The sequence below is a fragment of the Podarcis erhardii genome, assembly GCF_964252035.2.
Source record: "Podarcis erhardii genome assembly, chromosome: 6".
NCBI classification, from domain to species: domain Eukaryota; kingdom Metazoa; phylum Chordata; class Lepidosauria; order Squamata; family Lacertidae; genus Podarcis; species Podarcis erhardii.
The window spans coordinates 942,266-963,859 of record NC_138510.1 but is presented as its reverse complement, the minus strand read 5'-3'; the positions used below and the strand labels follow the sequence as shown (position 1 = coordinate 963,859).

Genomic DNA, 21,594 nt, shown 5'->3' with positions numbered 1-21,594 from the left:
CTCTAGAGATCGTGTTCCTCATGTGTCTGGAGGAGCCCCAAAAGAGAATTCCTGCATGTTTCCCCCTTCACAGACTCCATATCTAGCAGCACCAGGAGAGATTCCATGGTGTATTCTCATCCCAGGAAACTCCCCATTTCCAGGCCTGTCCAGCTCCTTCCGCCAAGATAGCATTGACAGCTATAACTGGTAGCACTAGAAATGTCATCTCTGGAAATACCCTGCCTATTGTTTTCATCCGGTACATTCCTGGATTTAGCCACATCCTGTGCTGGTGAGTTCCACCTGCTGGTAACATGTGCTATGGATTTTTACACTTGTGTTGCACACTGAGTCATCCACACCAGCACAGAAAGCAGTGGGTCATAGAAGCACAAAGTTGGTCTAGTTTCTCCCTAGGCAAGTGCAGAATCGCAGAGCTGGAAGGGTCTTCGAGGTCCCCTACTTCGACCCCCAGCAATATAGATGAGCTGAGAGTTAAGAAGGGCATGTATAAGAAATGGAAGAAAGGGGAAATCACTAAGGAAGAATATACACGAGTAGCCAACAGTTGCACGGGGAAAGTCAGGCTGGCTAAAGCTCAGAATGAGCTCAGGCTTGCAAGAGGTTAAAAATAATAAAAAATGGTTTCTTTGGCTATATCTGAATTAAGAGGAAGAACAAGCAAGTGGTAGGTCCTCTGTGTGGGGAAGACAGAGAAATGCTCTTGGGTGACAGAGAAAAGATGGAACTCCTCAACACCTACTTTGCCTCTGTTGTTACCCCAAAGGAAGGTGATGTTCAAGCTGGTGATAACAAAATAAACGATTTAAGGAGGGAGCTGCAGCCCAGGATAGGAAAATAGGTAGTAAAGGAACACCTGGATGCTTTAAATGAATTCAGATCTCCAGGGCCTGATGAGCTGCATCCAAGGATGTACTAAAGGATCTTGCAGACGTAATCACAGAGCCCCAGGCACCATAGAATCATAGAATCATAGAGCTGGAAGAGACCACAAGGGCCATCGAGTCCAACCCCCTGCCAAGCAGGAAACACCATCAGAGTACTCCTGACATATGGTTGTCAAGCCTCTGCTTAAAGACCTCCAAAGAAGGAGACTCCACCACACTCCTTGGCAGCAAATTCCACTGTCGAACAGCTCTTACTGTCAGGAAGTTCTTCCTAATGTTTAGGTGGAATCTTTTTTCTTGTAGTTTGGAACCATTGCTCCGTGTCCGCTTCTCTGGAGCAGCAGAAAACAACCTTTCTCCCTCCTCTATGTGACATCCTTTTATATATTTGAACATGGCTATCATATCACCCCTTAACCTCCTCTTGTCCAGGCTAAACATGCCCAGCTCCCTTAGCCGTTCCTCATAAGGCATCGTTTCCAGGCCTTTGACCATTTTGGTTGCCCTCCTCTGGACACGTTCCAGTTTGTCAGTGTCCTTCTTGAACTGTGGTGCCCAGAACTGGACACAGTACTCCAGGTGAGGTCTGACCAGAGCAGAATACAGTGGCACTATTACTTCCCTTGATCTAGATGCTATACTCCTATTGATGCAGCCCAGAATTGCATTGGCTTTTTTAGCTGCCGCGTCACACTGTTGGCTCATGTCAAGTTTGTGGTCAACCAAGAATCCTAGATCCTTTTCACATGTACTGCTCTCAAGCCAGGTGTCACCCATCTTGTGTTTGTGCCTCTCATTATTTTTGCCCAAGTGCAATACTTTACATTTCTCCCTGTTAAAATTCATCTTGAGAACATGCTCCCACACTGGGCATCCAACGTGTGTGTGTGTGTGTGTGTGTGTGTGTGTGTGTGTGTGTGTGTGTAAAGGCAGTCTACATAACCCAATCAACAAACAAATACATTATTGGACATTGCCAATTTGTCAGGTTGTTTCCCAATCTCATTTAGAGTGATCTGGAATGTTCACCCCCATTTCTCTAGGGATAATTGGTTCCTTGTGGGATCAAGTGCTTGATCTGCCAGACAGCCCATTTTGGCCACTGACTCAAAGGCCTATTTCAGCACCCTGTTATAGGGAAGTGCAACACAGCAGGGTCCCCATCAGTTCCCTTCCTACCTGGCTGTTATCTCACCATGCTTGCCTTTCAGGCCACCTAGAGAGCAGTTAACTGGCTGTGAAATATCTGGGCTGGGAGCAGTGCCAAAGTCCCATTACAATAATTGCTGTAGCTTTTCAAGTGCTGCACCTTCTTCACATCCAGCCCAACAATGGCGGCAACATCAAGCCCGGTTCCCTACGCAGAGAGTCAGGCGGAGAAAAACAAAGCGGCAAGCAGGAGGAACAGTGTGGTGTGATGTTGTTTTGTTTTTGTTTTTAACATCCAGCGTAGGAAATGCTCAGGGCTGCCAGGGCTTCTAGGTGACAGGTGATGTCAGCAAACCTAACAATGGGACTGTGCGAGAAAAGCTCTTGCATTGCTCTCCAAGGTTTCACAGGTGAAAATATCGAGACCTGAATATTTCTGCCAGTGCTTCATGATCGTATGCAAAGTGTTTTCATTCATGTGCGCTTGATGCAAGAGACATCTTTCCCCATGCCCAGACTTGAATGGCGTGTCACCTGCCTATGGGAGGCTAAACACCCTCACAAACGCTAGGCCCTCCAAGTGTACCAGTTTCCCAGGGACAGTCCCAGAATTACAGAAGCCGTCCCAGTTTCTGATTTGATCCCAGAATGTCCCCGTTTTCCTTTTTCCTCCCTTCCACATCTCAGAGAGCAATTAAAAGTGATGGACAGATCAGCCCCACCCCCACCCCCGGTCCTTTTTGGAAACAGGAGCCTTTGCTTTGTCTGTGTGTGTCCCTATTTTCTGGGGACAGTCCCAGATTTACAGAAGCTTTCCTGGTTTCTGATTTGATCCCAGAATGTCCCACTTTTCCTTAGGAGGTCCCTGTTTTCATCGGGGAAATGCTGGAGGGTTTCGATACGTCCTTTGCCAGCCACAGTGTGGGTCCGAGAGACATGAAAAGGGTGGGGTAATGCTAAGTTCATAAAAATGTGTAGCAAATACATTTCTGGAACTTTGTGTGAAAAAAGTAGGCGGAGAGTTGGAGGGGAATAGGAAAAGTGTAAGCACTTCTTTCTTCTCCCACCCCGTTCCTCTCTCAGCTGCAAATTGCCCCAGACCCGTCCTGCTTTGCCTAGACCTGCAGGAATGTGCGTATCTTACAAACAATATAATTTATCGTTTGCATGAATCTGGCAGACACAAAGAGCCCTTGCGGCACTGCTTTGCTTAGAGCAGCCTTGCAGGTTTATTACACACACTAGATTTTCGGGGGGGGGGGCAGGACTTTTGTTGGTATGTCAAATGTACTTCTAGCCTCTGATGGTGACTTTCTAGAGATATAGCATCCCTGTGTATGCCAGCAGTATTTTGCTCTCAACATTGTTGTAAACAAAATCTGCCCTTTTCCCCTTATGTAGAGTCCTTACGTAGGTTCCCTATTGGTAGGAGAAAATAACAGAGGCCAACCAGAGAATACTGAGAAGCAAAGCAGCTGGTAAGCCTGATCTTTATTAAGCTGTTGCAACAGTGTGCTCTCCTCACACACAGGAAAGGAGGAGGATCCCAGAACAAAGGTGTGCTTACCCTTATATAGATATTTTAAATTCCCTGCCCTGGAGCTCAAGACCCCTCCATACATTATACATACATCACAGAAGGGGTGTAGCCCAAGACCACCCCTCCAGATACATCATACCTACATCACAGAAAAGGTGGTCTACAACAGAAATTTGAATGTTGTTGTTTTTCCTGTCTGCCAGGTTATCTGATAATGCCTTACCTGATTGCCTTTCCTGGCAGTCTGCCCATTCCTTGAAATGGTGATTACTAAATTCCTATAACTAGGAAGGTTTTTTCACCTCCTCCCTCCTTGCAGAGAATCATTTGGTCAGCTTGGGAGTCAAAATGGTTTCAGGACTGTCTTCCTGTGCTTTTGCTTGGTACATTTATGAACATTTATTACATATCTAAGACCTTAAAGTTCTTATAACAACATCTTTCTCAAAAGCCAGAATAGTAAATAGGGATTGCCTCTGTCAACAGAAACAGCTGGAGCATATGCAAGTCAACCCACGCCAAACACTGGGTGCTGAGGTTTGGGGAAAATAACTGGTTGCAATTCTTTGCAGTATTCAAGGATTCCGGGGGGGGGGGGGCTACAAAGCACATGTGATCCAGAATGTACTGGGCTTGTGAACTTAGAGCTGGAGGACCACAGGTTAACCACCCGACCTTAGAGAGTCCCTGGTTCAGGAACAGAACATGGCATTTCCTTCTTCCTTAATGCCTATGATTTGCCTTAACAACAAACTGCACAGCCTGTGAAGAAGAACCTGCTTTCCTCTAAGGCAGGGGTCAGCAACCTTTTTCAGCCGTGGGCCAGTCCACCATCCCTCAGACCATGTGGTGGGCCGGATTATATATTTTGCGGGGGGGGGGGGATGACCAAATTCCTATGCCCCGCAAATAACCCAGAGATGCATTTTAAATAAAAGCACATATTCTACTCATGTAAAAACACCAGGGAGGCCCCACAAATAACCCAGAGATGAATTTCAAATAAAAGGACACATTCTACTCATGTAAAAACACGCTGATTCCCAGACCGTCTGTGGGCCGGATTGAGAAGGCGATTGGGCTGCATCCGGCCCCAGGGCCTTAGGTTGCCTACCCCTGCTCTAAGGAACTGAGCACCATGGCATGCAAATCCAGCCTGGCTTTCAGCACCGCACAGTTCCTTGTAGGACACTCAGCACCAGCACCAGCGCCCAATCCACAGGAGCACTGAGTTTAACAGCAGGAAAGGGTCACTGGTGCTTATTTATTTGTAACCGTTACGCCCAGCCTCGTTCCTGTTGATCAAGGTGGTTCCCAGCAGCACGAGGTCAGACTCAGCCACGCTTCTGCCTGTCCCATGCCAAGGAAGGTCAGAGAGGTTTTCGGTTTGTCCTGCCGCTTTTCCTGGGGAAACTCACACTTTACCACTGAATCGGAGCAAGCATCGATCTGCAGAAAACCCCACTGGTGTTTGCTTCGCAGTAAGCAGCATGTTCGAATGCCCACGACGGGGTGAGCTCCCGTTGCTCGGTCCCTGCTCCTGCCCACCTAGCAGTTCAAAAGCACGTCAAAGTGCAAGTAGATAAATAGGTACCGCTCCGGGGGGAAGGTAAACGGCGTTTCCGTGCGCTGCTCTGGTTCGCCAGAAGCGGCTTAGTCCTGCTGGCCACATGACCTGGAAGCTGTACGCCGGCTCCCTTGGCCAGTAAAGCGAGATGAGCGCTGCAACCCCGGAGTCGGCCACGACTAGACCTAATGGTCAGGGTTCTCTTTACCTTTACCTTTTTACAGTCTGCCCCAGGTCCCTTCTAATGCTTGAGATCCTGTATCTGTGGGGGTTGAATGGACAAGATTGCCCAACTAGTCCCTTTGTTTAGGTAATGGCTGTGGCTGACTAGCTAAGTACCGTACCTCAATTAGCATAGCCAGAGAAGTTGCTCTGTACCTTGCCTCCACCCCCTCACCTCCCTGTTAGGTAGGAGAACAATGGCCAGGGTGGTGTGAGAGAGCTGGGCTGGAAGGAAAGCTGGGAGATGGAGACCAAGAGACCTGCTTGCTCTGTGCAGGATCCAAAGCGGTGACTGGTAGAGAAGCAAGATCTCCTGGGGAGTCGATGCTGTGAGCTCCTCCATCCTATGCTCAGGTTGTATATCTGTGCAAGTAAATCCATATACAGGTAAAAGTCAAAAAATTTGAATATCGTGGAAAAGTTCCTTGATTTCTGTAATTCAGCTTGAAAGGTGAAACTAATATATGAGATAGACTCGTGACATGCAAAGCGAGATATGTCAAGCCTTGATTTGTTATCATTGCGATGATCATGGCGTACAGCTGATGAAAACCCCAAATTAACAATCTCAGAAAATGAGAATATTCAAGGAAATCAGCAAAACAAGGACTGCAAATCGAGCAAGACTGGACCTCTGAGAAGTAGAAGCCTATCTCGCGTTGCATGTCATGAGTCGATCTCATATATTAGTTTCACCTTTTAAGTTGAATTACTGAAATAACGGAACTTTTCCACGATATTCTAAATTTCCGAGTTTCACCTGTATTCTAAAGACCCCACAGTCTCCTTTCTTGCACCTTACCCAAAATAACCGGTTGTGCCAGGACTTTGTTGAACAGGCACTATATAAATGATGTAAACAAAGAAATCACCAACACCCAAACCTTTCAGCACATGCAAAACCTAGACACAGGGCACATCAAAACCCAGGCTTCGTCCTGGCATGAAACAAGGGTTCCTGCATTGCAGGGGTTGGACTAGATGACCCTTGGGTCCCTTCCAACCCTACAGTTCTAGGATTCTAAGGGCGCAAAGGCATGTCTGGAGAGCTGGAGGGCGAGGAGCTGCTGGAGGCGGTTTCTGACGTGAGCCTGCTGCTTCCTGCCCTGGTTTATCCCTCACAAGGCTTGCAACGTTTGGGCGCCACATGTCAAATTAAATCCATGTCACATTCTTCCCGCAAGGACAAAAGGCACCGACTGCCAAAATGCAGAACAATGTCACGTAAGCAAATTGTACAATATGCAGGGCAGAAAGAGCTTCCGGCCCAGTTACGTCTGTTTCTGCCATTTCATAACAGAAACGCTTCGTTGAAACTTGGGGGGTTTTTTAAAGCAAATTTGATGTCAGTATTCACAGATGTCGTATTAATGTCCATTCTTGATGCTGAAAGACAATGGGTTGTTGTTAACTGTTATAAGAAAAGACTGCTCCTTTTCCAGCCCATAGAGAGTCCTTTTGTAGGTCCTCTATCGGTAGGAGAAAATAACAGAGGCCAACCAGAGAATATTGAGAATATTGAGAAGCAAAGCAGCTAGTAAGCCTGATCTTTTATTGATCTGTTGCAACAGGGTCCTCACTCACCGCACGCAGGAGGGAGGAGGAACCCAGAACAATGGCGCGCAAGGCCTTATATAGATATTTTAAATTCCCTGTAGATCAAGACCACCCCCAGAAACATCATACATACATCACAGAAGGGGTGTAGCCCAAGACCACCCCTCCCTACATCATACCTACATCACAGAAAGGGCAGTTTACAGCAGAAATCTGAGTGCTTTGTTTACCTCCTGCCTGCCAGGTTACCTGTTTAATGATCACTTGATTGGATTGCCTGGGGAGCTTGGCCAGTCTTTTGTAATGACAAATACTTAGTTGGTGAGCCAGGTCACAGCCTCACACCCTATTCATATCTTAAGACAGGATTTGTGAAGGAAAAGACAATGGGGAGGCTTTTCCATTTTCCTTGGACCTTGCAGAGAAAACATTTGCTCAGTTTGGGAAACAAAAAGGTTTCAGGTCGGTCTTCCTGTGCTGATCTATGTACGTGCTTGGCTGGTACACTTAGGAACATTTAACATATATCCAAGACCTCTAAATTCCTATCACATAACTGCTTGTTACTAAGAGCACACTTACTTAAAGTAATGGTCATGCCTAACTTTGGCCCATTAATTTCAGTGGGCCTAACAATCCTATACCCTATGCAGGAAGGGTGGTTCTGTAATGGATAGGCCAAATCCTGGGGGATGCGGGGGCAGCTGCCCTCCTACCCAGAAGACCCAGATGGGGTCTCCTCCCCCCTCCTTTTTGAAGATGAAGACAACATTTGCCCCCCTCCAGCCCATAGGGACATCTGAAAGGGTCCAGTTCTGGACACTGCAGTTTAAGAAGGATGTGGCTAGGCTCGAAGGTGGGCAGAGGAGGGTGACTGAGATGGTCAAGGCTTTGAGAATCAGCCCTTAGGAGGAGCCGTTGAGGGAGCTGGGCATGTTTAGCCGGGAAAAGAGGAGAGTGATGGGTGACTTGACAACCAAATTCAAATATATGAAGGGCAGTCCCATAGAAGATGGATGTTATGTACTGAGTTGAATAGGATCCAAAATGCAGCAGTATGATTGGTCCTAGAACAATAGGACCCAGAATGCAGCAGTCTGATTGGTCCACAGGAGCCACCCAATCCAGCTCCAGGTGGAAGTGAATCCACAACCTGATTGGCCTACAGGAGAATCCCAGAATTAGCCAATCACGTGGGGCCCATTGTGTAAATAATGTATATAAAGCAGACATTCTGGGGGAACTTCCATTCCTCCTCACCACTATGAGCTGAATAAAGAGCAGGAAATCCACTCTCGACTCCGAGTATATATCAATGGAGCAAGCTTGTTTTCTCCTACTCTTCGAGTCACAAGAAAGGAGATTCTGACTAAACCTTAGGGGAAACTGGCCATCTGTCCTGGCCATGCTTTAGCTCAGATTCCTGCACTGCAGGATACCACTGAGCTGGACTGGATGACCTCCGGGGGTGCCTTCCGCCTCCACAACTAGGACTCCATGGGAAGCAGAGTGATGCTGTGTGTCTGACAGTTCTTGCTGGCATCTGTGCATCTCGGGAGCCAATGGAGGAGGGCACCTTCTGGGGTGAAGTCAAACCCTTAGGCAGTTGTGACGCCTGCTGTGGCTATGGAAACTGATACGGGAGAGACATGTCTTGCTGCAGCCGGGGCAGAGGATGGCATCCTGTTGGGCTGCTGCAGATGCCACCATGGCATTCCTTCTCTCCGTGCTCCTCCCAGTGGCCATTCCTCCTCTGCTCACTGCTGCAGACGCACGACCAGACAGTCCACACCTACCATTCTCTGAGAAGTGAAGACCGTCTTGCTGTGCCCTCTGCCAGGGATGCTTCAGCTGAGATTCCTGCAATAATAATAATAATCATTACAGTGGTTCCGGAGTGTTAACGGAAAAATCCGAGGGCTCCCTTGGACAAAAAACAAAGACACCAACCAGGATAACTTGGAGCAAAACAGCAGCCTGTAGGCTTGGCCTTTATTGAACTGTTGCAACAGGGTGCTCCCCTCACTTGCAGGAGAGAGGAAGGACACAGAAAAAATGGTGTGCAAGGTCTTATAAAGACTTTTGAAATTCCCATCCTCTAGGTCAAGCCCACCTCCAGAAACATCATGCATACATCACAGAAAAGAGGGGTTGAGGGAGGAGTTGTGGTGGTAACCTGAGTGTCCTGTCACCTGGCTGGTTCCCTTCTCCCCCTCCCCATGAGTCATTTTCAGAAGACAAAAGGTAGTCGCAGTTTCCTGCCCCCTGAGGGGGAATCCAATCACTGTTCTTTTGTTATAGTCCTGAATCCACTCGTGTATGCAGTCCTTTGTGTTGTTGATGGTCTTCTGTCTAGGACCATCAGGGTTGGCATAGCAACTGGGCAGGGCTCCTGTGGATGTGCTGGTATGCTCAAGGGATTATGGCTGCCCTGTATCAAACCTTCCCCATTTTGTAGTCCTTCCTTCATGGAGTAAAATAAAAGTGGAACAGTGCAAATCCGATGTATGGTTGTTTTTCTATGAATTTATAACAGAAGCATAGCGTATGTAGTGTGTGAGTGTGAGTGTGTGTGAAGTTTGTATAAACTAAATGATTGGGGGGGGGGGGGTTTCCTGCAACAGGAGGTCTGTACTTAACCTGAATCTGTTCTTAACCTGAAGCACCACTTTAGCTAATGGGGCCTCCCGCTGCAGCTGCACAATTTCTGTTCTCATCCTGAAGCAAAGTTCTTAACCCGAGGTACTATTTCTGGGTTAGCGGAGTCTGTAACCTGAAGCGTCTTGTTGCAGGAAACCCGCCCCCATCATTCAGTTTGTACAAACATGACACACATACATTCACACACGACATATGCGAAGCTTGTTATAAATTAATAGAAAATCAGCCGTACATCGGATCTGTACCGTTCCACTTATATTTTACACCATGAAGAAAGGACTATCAAAGGGGGGAGACTTGACACAAGGCAGCCAACACGTCTGCAGGGAGACCTACCCAGTTGGTATGCCAACCTTGATGGACAGAACAAAACAAATTCCTTCCAGTAGCACCTTAAAGACCAACTAAGTCAGTTCTTGGTATGAGCTTTCGTGTGCATGCACACTTCTTCAGATACACTGAAACAGAAGTTTCCAGAGCCTTCTATATAGTGAGAAGGTGGGGAGGGGTATTACTCAGAAGGGTGGTGGGAATGGGTGATTGGCAGATAGCTGTGATGAGCCTGTTGACGACTCTTAACGACTGCAATAGGTCTTACAGGAAAAAGCAAGGGGTGAAAAGGTGACCATTCCCACCACCCTTCTGAGTAATACCCCTCCCCACCTTCTCACTATATAGAAGGGTCTGGAAACTTCTGTTTCAGTGTATCTGAAGAAGTGTGCATGCACACGAAAGCTCATACCAAGAACTGACTTAGTTGGTCTTTAAGGTGCTACTGGAAGGAATTTGTTTTCTTTGTGATGTGTCAATGATGTAGCCATGATGTAGTCTTAGGGGTGTAGCTCGGAGGATTGTTGTTGTTTAGTCGTGTCCGCCTCTTCGTGACCCCCTGGACCAGAGCACGCCAGGCCCTCCTGTCTTCCACTGCCTCCCGCAGTTTGGTCAAATTCATGCTGGTAGCTTCCAGAACACTGTCCCACCATCTCGTCCTCTGTCGTCCCCTTCTCCTTGTGCCCTCCATCAGGGTCTTTTCCAGGGAGTCTTCTCTTCTCATGAGGTGGCCAAAGTCTTGGAGCCTCAGCTTCAGGATCTGTCCTTCCAGTGAGCACTCAGGGCTGATTTCCTTCAGAATGGAGAGGTTTGATCTTCCTGCAGTCCATGGGACTCTCAAGAGTCTCCTCCAGCACCAGAATTCAAAAGCATCCATTCTTCGGCCATCAGCCTTCTTGATGGTCCAGCTCTCCCTTCCATACACCACTACTGGTGAAGGGGCCATTAGAATGGGAAAACCAGTAACCCGAGGTACCACTGTATTATTATTATTTATTTATACCCGTCCATCTGGCTGGGTTTCCGCAGCCACTCTGGGCGGCTTCCAGCAAAATATTAAAATACAATAACATCAAATATTAAAACAATTCACCAAATGTTAAGAGCTTCCCTAAACAAGGCCGGGGGGTGGGACTAGATGGGCTCTGGGGGTCCCTTCCGGGCTCCAACTCCAGAGAAGCAAATACCAGTGTTCCCCTGGAGGCGAGGGGGGGGGCTCTGGGCGGGGAGGCGCTCTGCCCATGCTCAGGGGCGCCCCGTCTGCCTGGAGGCCGTTGCCAAGGCGACGCCGCGGCGCTTCCTGGTTCCGGCGCCTGGCGATGACGCAGTTCCGGGCGCCTCTCCTCCTTCCCGCTTCCCGCTTCTCCCTGGAGGATGGGGGCCGCCCGGGAGGCCGAGCAGCAGCCGGCGCCGGAGCCCGAGCGGGGCGAGGAGGAGGACGAGGAGGAGGAGGACGAAGAGGCGGCGGCGGCGGGGCCGGAGGAGGAGGAGGAGGAGGAGGCCGGGCCCGGGGGGTCGGGGGCCGCGGTGAGGGGAAGGGGAGGCCGGGGGGGAGGGGAGGGGAGGGGACCCCATTCCCGGGGGGGGGAGGGGGAGAGGGAGACCCCCCGACTGAGGCGCCTCTCGTCCCCCAGAGCCCCTGGAACATCATGATCAAGCACCGGCTGGTGCAGCGGAGGGGACGGAGGTCGCAGGTGATGACCAGGTGAGCGGGGGGGGGGAGGGGAAAGGGGGGTCGAGGGGAGAAGACCCCCCCCCACAAACACACACACACAGTGCCCGATTTACGTATAGGCTAAACAAGCTTTAGCTTAGAGCCCCATTCTCTGGGGGCCCCCCCCAAAAAAAAACAAGTAAAGGGGGGGGGAAATGGATGTACGTTTCCAAAATATAAGATAGAAAACAAAATAAAACCTACCTACAGCCACAGTGTTTTGTTTGCTCCTATGATGTAAGTCAGGCATAGGCAACCTCGGCCCTCCAGATGTTTTGGGACTACAACTCCCATCGTCCCTAGCTAACAGGACCTGTGGTCAGGGTTGATGGGAGTGGCAGTCCCAAAACATCTGGAGGGCCGAGGTTGCCTATGCCTGATGTAAGTAATGGGCCCCGCCTGCTAGCCTGCTCACTAAAATATCACATATTTTGTTACGTGCAAATGGCTTGAGATACCTGTTAGGTCCGTAAATGTCCATATAGCATATATTCAATACAAAAAACAGCGACAATTTGTTGTTGACAAAGGACAGCTGGACATAGAAAGGGCCCCATTGCCTTCAGGAGCTGAGGGCCTCATCAAACCTAAATCCGGCCCTGCACAAACCCCACATGCGACAGCGGCAGGACAAGCCCCTCCTCCAGCTCCTGCCCTTCGCTACCAGCTCCATCCCCCCTGGGCTGAGGATGCTCATCACCTGGAGGCAGAAGGGAGAACAAGAGAAAGACCTCTCTCTCTCTCTCACACACACACACACAGCATAGGAAGCTATGGGGCTGATTGGACCCAATAATCCTTTTCACTCTTTCTCTCTCTGTGTCTCTCACACGCGCGCACACACAAATACACTGCAAGCAACCGAAGGCAATCCTCCAGGCTCTGGGCTCACCATCAAAAATGAATAAGCAAATTAGGAACCTGTTCACATCACACAAAAACTCTGCACGTGCACTATGCCAAAGAAGGCAAGGTCATTATCCTGTCCTCCCCTCCTTTGCCTTGCCCTGCAGGTCAGATTAACAATGAAGCTGCAGGTGGGAAGGTTTGGGACAGGGAAAGCAAAGTCCTCCTTCACATGATGCAGTATTGAACTGCAGAATTCACTCCTGCAGGAGGGAAGAGATGGCTGCCAAACCAGATGGCTTCAAATTATTATTATTATTAATTATTATTATTTAGATTTGTCTGTCACCCTTCATCCATAGATCTCAGGGAGGTTCACTGTGTATAAATGCAAGGTGAAAACACATAATAAAAAGAACAAAATAAACCACATGCTTGGGACTGATTAACAGAGGAGAGGCTATCATTGGCCACTAGCCAGCAATACTTCTGAATACCAGTTGCAGGAAACCACAGGAGGGGGGGCGTGTTGCTCTTGTGCTCAGATCCTGCACGAGGGACCCCTCTAATGGGCACCTGGTTGGCCACTGTGAAAACAGGATGCTGGACTAGATGGGCCATGGGCCTGATCCAGCAGACGCTGCTTACGTTCTGCTGCAGAGCCCAGGGCTGGCCTGTGTCAGTGGTGTGCATGTGTTTGCTGGCTGCATCCGGCCATCTCTTGGTCCAGTTTCACAGACCCCGTGGTTTCCATGGACCTCCTCCGAGCCGTCCTGCAGCCCAGCATCAACGAAGAGATCCAGGCTGTCTTCAGCAAATACATGAAGGTAAGAACATCAGAAAGGCCCGTGCTGGACCTTCCAGCCTTGTGAGTCCTGCCCACATTCAGCGTCAGGGTGCCTGGGGGAGGGCAGACCTTTCCCCCCACTCAACCCATTGGAGCTTCTGTGGAGGCAGCAGTGAGAGAGAGCTGCTGGCCCAGGTTTCAGCCGCCTTGCAGTATGCCAAGTCGGGTGAAGCTTGGGAAGGGATGGGTGGCACTCTGAGGAGCAGCTAATTTGGTCTGCGCCATCCCTGTCGTTCCCAAGTTCTTCCAGAAGGCCGCGGGGAACGTGCGGGAGAATGTCGGGGAGGACGTGGACACGGAGCAGCTCATCCAAGAGACGTGCCGGAGTTGCCTGGAGCAGGTGGGTGCCTGAGGGTCCTCCTTGTTTCAGGAATGAGTGCCCCGGGGGGAAGGCCCTCTTCTGGGGGCAGAAAGCAACACCAGCAGGTCTCAGGACCTCCCAGGATGAAGCTGCAGGGGGAGTGAGACACGTCATCGCTGCTGATGACTTCTGGCTGTGATGACGATGCATCCACAGGCAGTGATGCTTCCAAACTTCCTGGAAGGCCCAGGAGGGGAGAGTCCTGCCCTTGTGCTCAGACCCTGCTTGAGGGTCTCCCAGAAGTGCTTAGCCCTGAGAGAACAGGATACTGCTCTAGAGGGGACCACTCTTGCCTGATCCAGCAGGGTACCTTCCTTTGTGCCAGATGCACCTCTGTGGAGTAGGAATTCCACAGCATTTCCAGGTTCCTGATTCCCCGCATGCTGCTGTTGTTAAAACTAGGGTCCTGATGTCCTTGTACTCTGCTGGCAGAGGACCATGTGGGGTGTGTTGCATTTCTCCCCCCCCCCCAGTCTTTTTATTTATTCATTCTTTTCAGGTTTATGCATTGCACTAAATTTACAATCATTTTCACATTTCAAAACTTCATTTCCTTCCCCCTCTTGTTGAAATTCCTTAAATTTATTTTTAATATCTTCTACATATCCAAATTAACTTACCGTAATTTACTCATTTATTCATCTACTTTAAATATATGCTATTATAAAACTGCAGGTTATTACAACAATCCTGCCAATCTTCTTATCTATTTACCATTTATCTGTAAATATTCAATAAACCATTTCCATTCTTTTATAAAAAAGCTTGTTATCTTGATTTCTTATTTTTCCGTTAAGTTTTGTCATTTCTGCATATTCCATAAGTTTTTTTTTATCCATTCTTCCTTTGCTGGGACTTCTGCTCCTTTCCATTTTGGGGCAAGTAACATTCTTGCCACTGTAGTAGCATACATGAATAAGTTTCTATACAGTTTCAGTAGTTCTGGCCCTGTAATTCCCAAAAGACAAGCTTCTGGGGTTTTTTTACAATTATTATTTGAAACATCCTTTCCAATTCATTACATATCCTTTCCCAGTAAGCTTTAACCTTACTACAAGACCACCACATATGATAAAAACAACCAGCAGCAGGTGGTTTGGTGGGGCAATGCAACGCTTGGTCATAATATAGATATGGAAGCATGGGAACAATTGTGGAATATGGATATAAAATTTACAGCATGTTATATTCTAAGAGAAAATTATATGAAAAACATATATCTATGGTATCTAACACAGAGTAAATTGGCAAAAATTGTATAAATCTAAACCAAATAAATGTTGGAAATGTAAAGAGAAAGCCTTGAAGCGGCTACAATTGGCAGTTGGCATATAATTCCTAGGATCTTAAGGGTTCCAGCACAGGGTGCTGAGCACAGACTGGGTGCCTCGGCCATCCCTGCTGCACTCCTGACCCTTTCCTCTCCCTCCAGGCCAAGCTCCTCTTCTGCGACAGCAAGAAGTCTGCTGCCAGGCTGCCCCACGAAGTGCCAGCGATGAAGGTAGAAGCCCTTTTCTCTCTCCTGCAAGGGACGGGGCTGGTGCTTTCGCGCGCCCAGGTGTGGGACCTTCGGGTGCCTCTGAGCAGCCATCGGCTATCAGCCCTGTGCCTCCTCCTGAGGAGGACTTGGGGAGTGCTGGCTCAGAGCAGGAATGCCCCAAAGGGCCCTGCTGGCCAAGGAGCATCAGAGCGGGGAGAGACGAATGCTTCTCCCTTTTCCAACGGAGCCTCTCTTCTCCCTGACCAGCGTGCCAAGCCCATGGAGGAGGAGATGAGCCAGCAGGGAAGTCCCATCCCCAGAAAGGTAGGAGACCCTGGGGAGCTGTTGGAGAAACAGCAGCGGCGGGGGGGGGGGTCACTCTGGAGCTCACCTTCTGTCCCTTCAAGATAGGCCGGGGCTGAGGGTCACCAGGGTACGTCACCAGGCAGAGGGCCTTCTCAGTGGTGGCACCAGCCCTGTGGAATGCCCTCCCATCTAATGTCAAGGAAATAAACAACGATCTGACTTTTAAAAGTTACAGGTAGGTAGCTGTGTTGGTCTGCCATAGTAAAAAAAAAATTTTTTTTAAATCCTTCCAGTAGCACCTTAGAGACCAACTCAGTTTGTTACTGGTATGAGCTTTCGTGTGCATGCACACTTCTTCAGATACCTGCATGCACACGAAAGCTCATACCAATAACAAACTGAGTTGGTCTCTAAGGTGCTACTGAGGGACACGGGTGGTGCTGTGGGTTAAACCACAGAGCCTAGGGCTTGCCAATCAGAAGGTCGGCGGTTCAGATCCCTGCGATGGGGTGAGCTCCTGTTGCTCGGTCCCAGCTCCTGCCAACCTAGCAGTTCGAAAGCACGTCAAAGTGCAAGTAGATAAACAGGTACCGCTCCGGCGGGAAGGTAAACGGCGTTTCCATGCGCTGCTCTGATTCGCCAGAAGCGGCTTAGTCCTGCTGGCCACATGACCCAGAAGCTGTATGCCGGCTCCCTCGGCCAGTAAAGCGAGATGAGCGCCGCAGTCCCAGAGTCAGCCACGACTGGACCTAATGGTCAGGGGTCCCTTTAGCTTTACCTTTATGGTGCTACTGGAAGGAATTTTTAAATTTTGTTTCGACTTTTAAAAGACATCTTAACACAGCCCTGTTTACGGAAGCTTTTAATGTCTGGAGTTTTATCACTTTTTAATTATTATTATCATTAATTCTGTTGGGAGCCGCCCAGAGTGGCTGGGGAAACCCAGCCAGATGGGTGGGGTGTAAATAAATTGTTATTATTATTCAGTGCTGTGCTGCTTCTGTGGTTGTGGGCTGGGGGGAGGTCTGCTCCCAGTGGGGGCAATGCTTGCACCACCAGGAGGAGCAACTGTTAATAATAATAATAATAATAATAATAATAATAATAATAATAATAAATTTTTATTTATACCCCGCCCTCCCCAGACAAGGCTGGGCTCAGGGCAGCTAATAAGACACTGTAATAAAAGATGTCCTTTTTCAGAGGAAAGGGCGGCCTCCAGGACAGAGCCAGGCAAACGACCGAGCAGCTCCAGTCGGGAGCACGTAAGTGTGGCGTCCAGCTGGGCTGAGGGGGGGTCTGTGCTGCAACCTCCATTTCCCCCTCCCACAGTGCTTTGGAGAGCCCCTGCTGAGGCAAAGGCAGGAGCCAGTTCAGCAGCAGAGAGAGCAAAGCAGCCAAGCCTTCATAGGAAGCGGCCTTATCCTGAATCAGGCCATTGGTCCAGCTAGCTCAGTATTGCCAACACTGACCGGCAGCAGCTCTCGGAAGGCAGGAAATCTCTCCCAGCCATACCTGGCGATGCTGCGGGTTGATCCAGAGACCTTCAGCCTGCAAGGCAGATGCTGTGTCACAGAGCTGCATCCCTTCCCCAAGCGTGATTGAGCCAGGAAGGGGAGGGAACAAGCCTTCCCAAATGAGGGCACTTCCTCTGGTGGCAAGGCTCTGGCTTGGAGAAGGCACTGGAGAGACCAGCCCTGCAATTGATCCCATTGGGCTTTGGGTAGGGCTGAGTCTCCTCAAAGCAGAACGCCCAGCCCTTTCAGATTCACCTTTTGTTGCCTGATTCTCAGCTCCAATGCATTCTCTCCGTTCAGGTGGAAAACCAAGTCCTGCGAGCCAGTGCAGAGAGATGGTCCCAAGGTAGGCTGTGCCCTGCAGCCCCCACCCCCTTGCTATGCGGAGCCTCCAGGCAGGGAGCTCTTCTGCCAGATCCAGTTCTACTGAAGACCAGCTGTCAGGGACGGGGGGACACAGTGGCAAACGGCAGGGGAGGGCTGTTGTGTGGCCCTTTGGCAGGGCAGGTTTGACAATCTTGAAAGACCTAAATCGGCTCCCAGTATGTTTCTGAGCAAATTCAAAGTGTTGAAAGCCCTAAACGGCCTCGGTCCAGTATACCTGAAGGAGCGTCTCCACCCCCATCATTCTGCCCAGACGCTGAGGTCCAGCACCGAAGGCCTTCTGGTGGTTCCCTCCCTGTGAGAAGCCAAGTTACAGGGAACCAGGCAGAGGGCCTTCTTGGTGGTGGCACATCTTGATCGCACTCAGAACCTGTGCTGAGTGCACATTACCACTAAGACTTCCCCAGAGTAAGACCGAGTCAGCAGCAAAACCTGAAGCGGGGATGTAGTGGAGGGAGGCATGAGCAAACTAACGTCTCTCCTTTTCCTCCTCTACCTCCTCCTCCTGCTTTGCAGTGGAATCCCTCGCGGATCACAGACACCACTACCTTCGTCCTTGGATCAAGGGCCAACAAGTAAGCCTTCGCCAGGCAGGTGGGCACAGGGCTGGTTGGGAAGACCAGGTGGATTTTTGCACAAACGCCCCCCCCCCCTTGGGGACAAGCAGAGCTCTGAGCTGATAACCACAGACTGGCCAGCGCTTCTTTGAGGCGGGGGCTGAGGTGACTTTAGGCCGGGGGTGTCCAAACTTTTTTCAAAGAGGGCCAGATTTGATGAAGTGAACATGCGTGAGGGCCGACCAAAGTTGTGGAGCTTTTTTAGGATTGTACCCCAGGAAATAAACTGCCACAGGCGCCGGGTTAAACCCGATTAGGTGCCCTAAACGGACTTTGGACTTGCCTGCTTTAGGCATATGGCTGGGCGGCAAGGGATGGGGTTGCAATTTACCAGCTGCAGAATTCTAACCTCCCCCTTTTTGTTCCTGATTCAGAGCCCTCGGGATGGGAGGGACCAGAGGCAGGCTCTACATCAAGCACCCCCACCTGTTCAAGGTCAGTCCTTCGACACCCCCCCCCCCTTGACTCTGCCCTTGGACCACAGGGGAAGTGAGCTGGTGGCATTGCCAGAAAACACACGTGTCAGATCTTGACAGGGCACACCTAGGAAAGCAGGCGTGGTTTTCTTTCCCTGCCTATTACTGTCCTCTGGCTCCTGAGTACAGCGGTGCCTCTGGATGCGAACGGGATCCGTTCCAGAGCCCCGTTTGCATCCTGAGTAGAACGTAAGACGTGTCTGCGCGGGTTGCGTTTTGCCACACATGCACGTGACGTCATTTTGAGCGTCTGCGCATGCGCGAGTGGCAAAACCCGGAAGTAACGCACTTCGTTACTTCGGGGTCTCCGCAGAGCGTAACTTGTAAACGCTCAACCTGAACCACATTTAACCCGAGGTATGACTGTATTTGTGTTTTGTGCGCAGAGCTTTGAGTGATTGCGGTAGAACTCACCGATCTTCCCTGTCTGTGTACCTGTGTGTACATGGACCACTGACCCTGGGGTTTCCTTCCCCCCCCCCAACTCAGACCTCCTTTTCCACCCCTGAGCAGCAGAGGAGTCTTAGAATGTGAGGAGACGTTGGCACAGCAGACCCCGAGGGTGGTGGCACAACATCTCTCCGTTTTTCATAGAATCACAGAATGGTAAAGTTGGAAGGGACCCCGAGGGTCATCTAGCTCAACCCCCTGCAGTGCAGGAACCACAGTTGTCAATATCCTCCTTAAACTGATTCTGGGAAAATACAATGAACTGAAAAAGATGTTTAGATTTTCATTTGGGGAAAAAAAACCAGAATCCTTTCTCTTAGGTATCATGTCAGAGGAAATAAAGAGAATGGTCAGACCAATATTTATCTATGCAACTACGGCGGCAAGGTTATTGATTGCCAAAAGTTGGAAAAGCAGCAGCGTCCCAACTAAAACAGACCGGTTATCTAAAATGATGGAATACTTCCATATTGCCAAACTAACAGGGAGGATAAGAGGAGATATGGTACAAAAAGTGAATAAGGAGTGGGCTATCTTTAAGGAAGACATCAAAAATTATGTGGAAATCTTGTAGAATTTCAACATTTATGTAGATATTTTGTAGAATTTCTGACAGATACTGAGTGAATCCAGAAAATGATTAGAGTGAAAGGGGAGTACAGTTAAGATAAAAGAAGAGATTCAAGAAATAACGAAATGCGTTTAAGCTAGTTAGAAAAATAAAGTAGTGTAACAAGAACAGCTGGAAGTCAAGTCACTTGGTGGGTGTCCGTGTGGGGTAGGTGTGAAGGTATGTTGATATGTATAGTGTAGGTAGGTAGGTATTATATAGAGTAATGTAGGTATGTTTTATGTTATGAACATTAGGTATGTATATGTGTATTGTGTAAATGTATATGTAAGTGTTTTATATGTTAATAAAAAAAATATCCTCCTTTAATTGTGGTACCCAGAACGGGACACTATTCATTCAGGAGGTCTCTCACAGCCCAGCCTGCATTGCTTCATTGCAGTTTGCGTCTCCCGCATCCTCTTGACATCTGTCTCTCTTCCAGTATGCAGCTGATGCTCAAGACAAGCACTGGCTGGCCGAACAGCAGCACATGAGAGCCACGGGGGGCAAAATGGTGAGCGCCCCAAAGCCTGAGGAAAGCAGAACTGGGTGCACCCTGAACAACATGACAGACGTAACGGCGTTTATGAGACCTTCTGCCGTCTAGGGCCTCTGCTGCTTCCTTTATGCAGTTTTCATAGAATTCCTAGAGTCAGAAGGAAACCCAGGGGTCATCCAGCCCAACCCCCTGCTGCAATAATAATAATAATAATAATAATAATAATAATAATAATAATAAATATTTATATCCCACCCTTCCCAGCCGAAGCCCAGCTCAGAGCAGCTAACAACAATAAAAGTAATACAGCATTCTAAAATCAATTCAAAATCGAATTAATGGCAACCATTGGGCTAGCGTTCTATGAGGATTACAGAAGTAGCGGGTCAGACTGTGCCTTGGCCAAAGGCCAGGTGGAACAGCTCTGTCTTGCAGGCCCTGCGGAAAGATGTCAAGTCCTACAGGGCCCTAGTCTCTTGTGACAGAGCATTCCACCAGATCGGGGCCACAGCCGAAAAAGCCCTGCAGCAACCACAGCTAGAGTATCCCTGACAGAGGACCGCCCAACCTCTGCTTCTAAAACCTCTGATGAAGGAGAGCCCACCACCTTCTGGGGGAGTCCGTTCCCCTGTTGAACTGCTCTTGGCCTCAGACAGTTCTTCCAAATGTTTAGCTGGCATCTCCCTTCTTGTCGTTTGAATCCACCGGTTCGGATCCTCCCCTCTGGAGCAGCAGAAAACAAGCTTGTTTTGCAAGCACCTGAGAGCCGTGTGGTGGCCCTGTCCTGCTGGGCTGGGCTGTCTTCTCCTTTGCAGGGGAAGTTGGGGGCTGCAAACTGCCATAGGGTTGCCATAGCCAGCAACTTCTTGGGCTCTCTCTCTCTCTCCTTCCCAAGGCGTATCTCCTCCTGGAAGAGGACATCCAGGATCTGGCTATGAGCGATGATTACCGGTGAGTTACAGAGCAGGCCCTGCTTGGGGTGCGGATTCTACCCTGTGCACAGCTGAGCTTTGTGTCCTGTGCAGGGTGTGTGGGTATGCATGGAGCCAGCCCCCCCCCCCCCAAGTCTCGGAGGACCCACCCAAGTGGGAGGCAGGCAGGCTGGAGTCCTATGCTGGCTTTCCTGTCCCATTGTGTCCTAAGAGCTGCCCCCTCTTCACGGGGTCTTCCTCTCTCCTCCCACAGTTCTTCCATGGATCTGAAGATGGACGAACTGAAGCCCTTCACTCCTCCGCCGTGGATGACCGCCAAGATGCGGAGGTTCATGGAGACCCTTCGCAGCGAAGGGGAGCCGCCGCTGCCAGAGGGGACTCAGGACACATAGGGCCTCATCCTGTCCTCACCCGCTTCCTCCTCAAGCCGCCGGGCAGTGATGGGCTTGCACTGCCCACTGGGCTTCCTGAGGGCAGGCGAGAGAAGCCACCAGGTGCAGCCTGGTCATCCTTGGGCAGTGATGCAGCACAGGATCCTTCCCAGGGGCTCACCTGCTTCCTGTTTCTGTACTTTAATCATCTTCTTGCTCTTAGGAATAGTTTGGAAATAAACACTTCCGCCTGACCCTGCTGTGT

At 49.6% G+C, this 21,594-nt stretch overlaps 1 protein-coding gene across 1 annotated transcript; it reads left to right on the top strand.

Moving 5' to 3' along the window:
- Window positions 1–11,275: 11,275 nt before the first annotated feature.
- Window positions 11,276–21,583, top strand: DNTTIP1 (deoxynucleotidyltransferase terminal interacting protein 1). The gene is made up of 13 exons (XM_081868027.1): window positions 11,276–11,443; window positions 11,551–11,621; window positions 13,207–13,303; window positions 13,565–13,663; window positions 15,117–15,185; window positions 15,432–15,488; window positions 16,674–16,735; window positions 17,288–17,333; window positions 17,888–17,946; window positions 18,363–18,423; window positions 19,970–20,041; window positions 20,922–20,977; window positions 21,212–21,583. The coding sequence occupies exons 1-13, from the start codon at window positions 11,291–11,293 to the stop codon at window positions 21,348–21,350; spliced, it is 1,041 nt and encodes a 346-aa protein (XP_081724153.1). The 5' UTR covers window positions 11,276–11,290; the 3' UTR covers window positions 21,351–21,583.
- The last annotated feature ends 11 nt before the right edge of the window (window positions 21,584–21,594 follow it).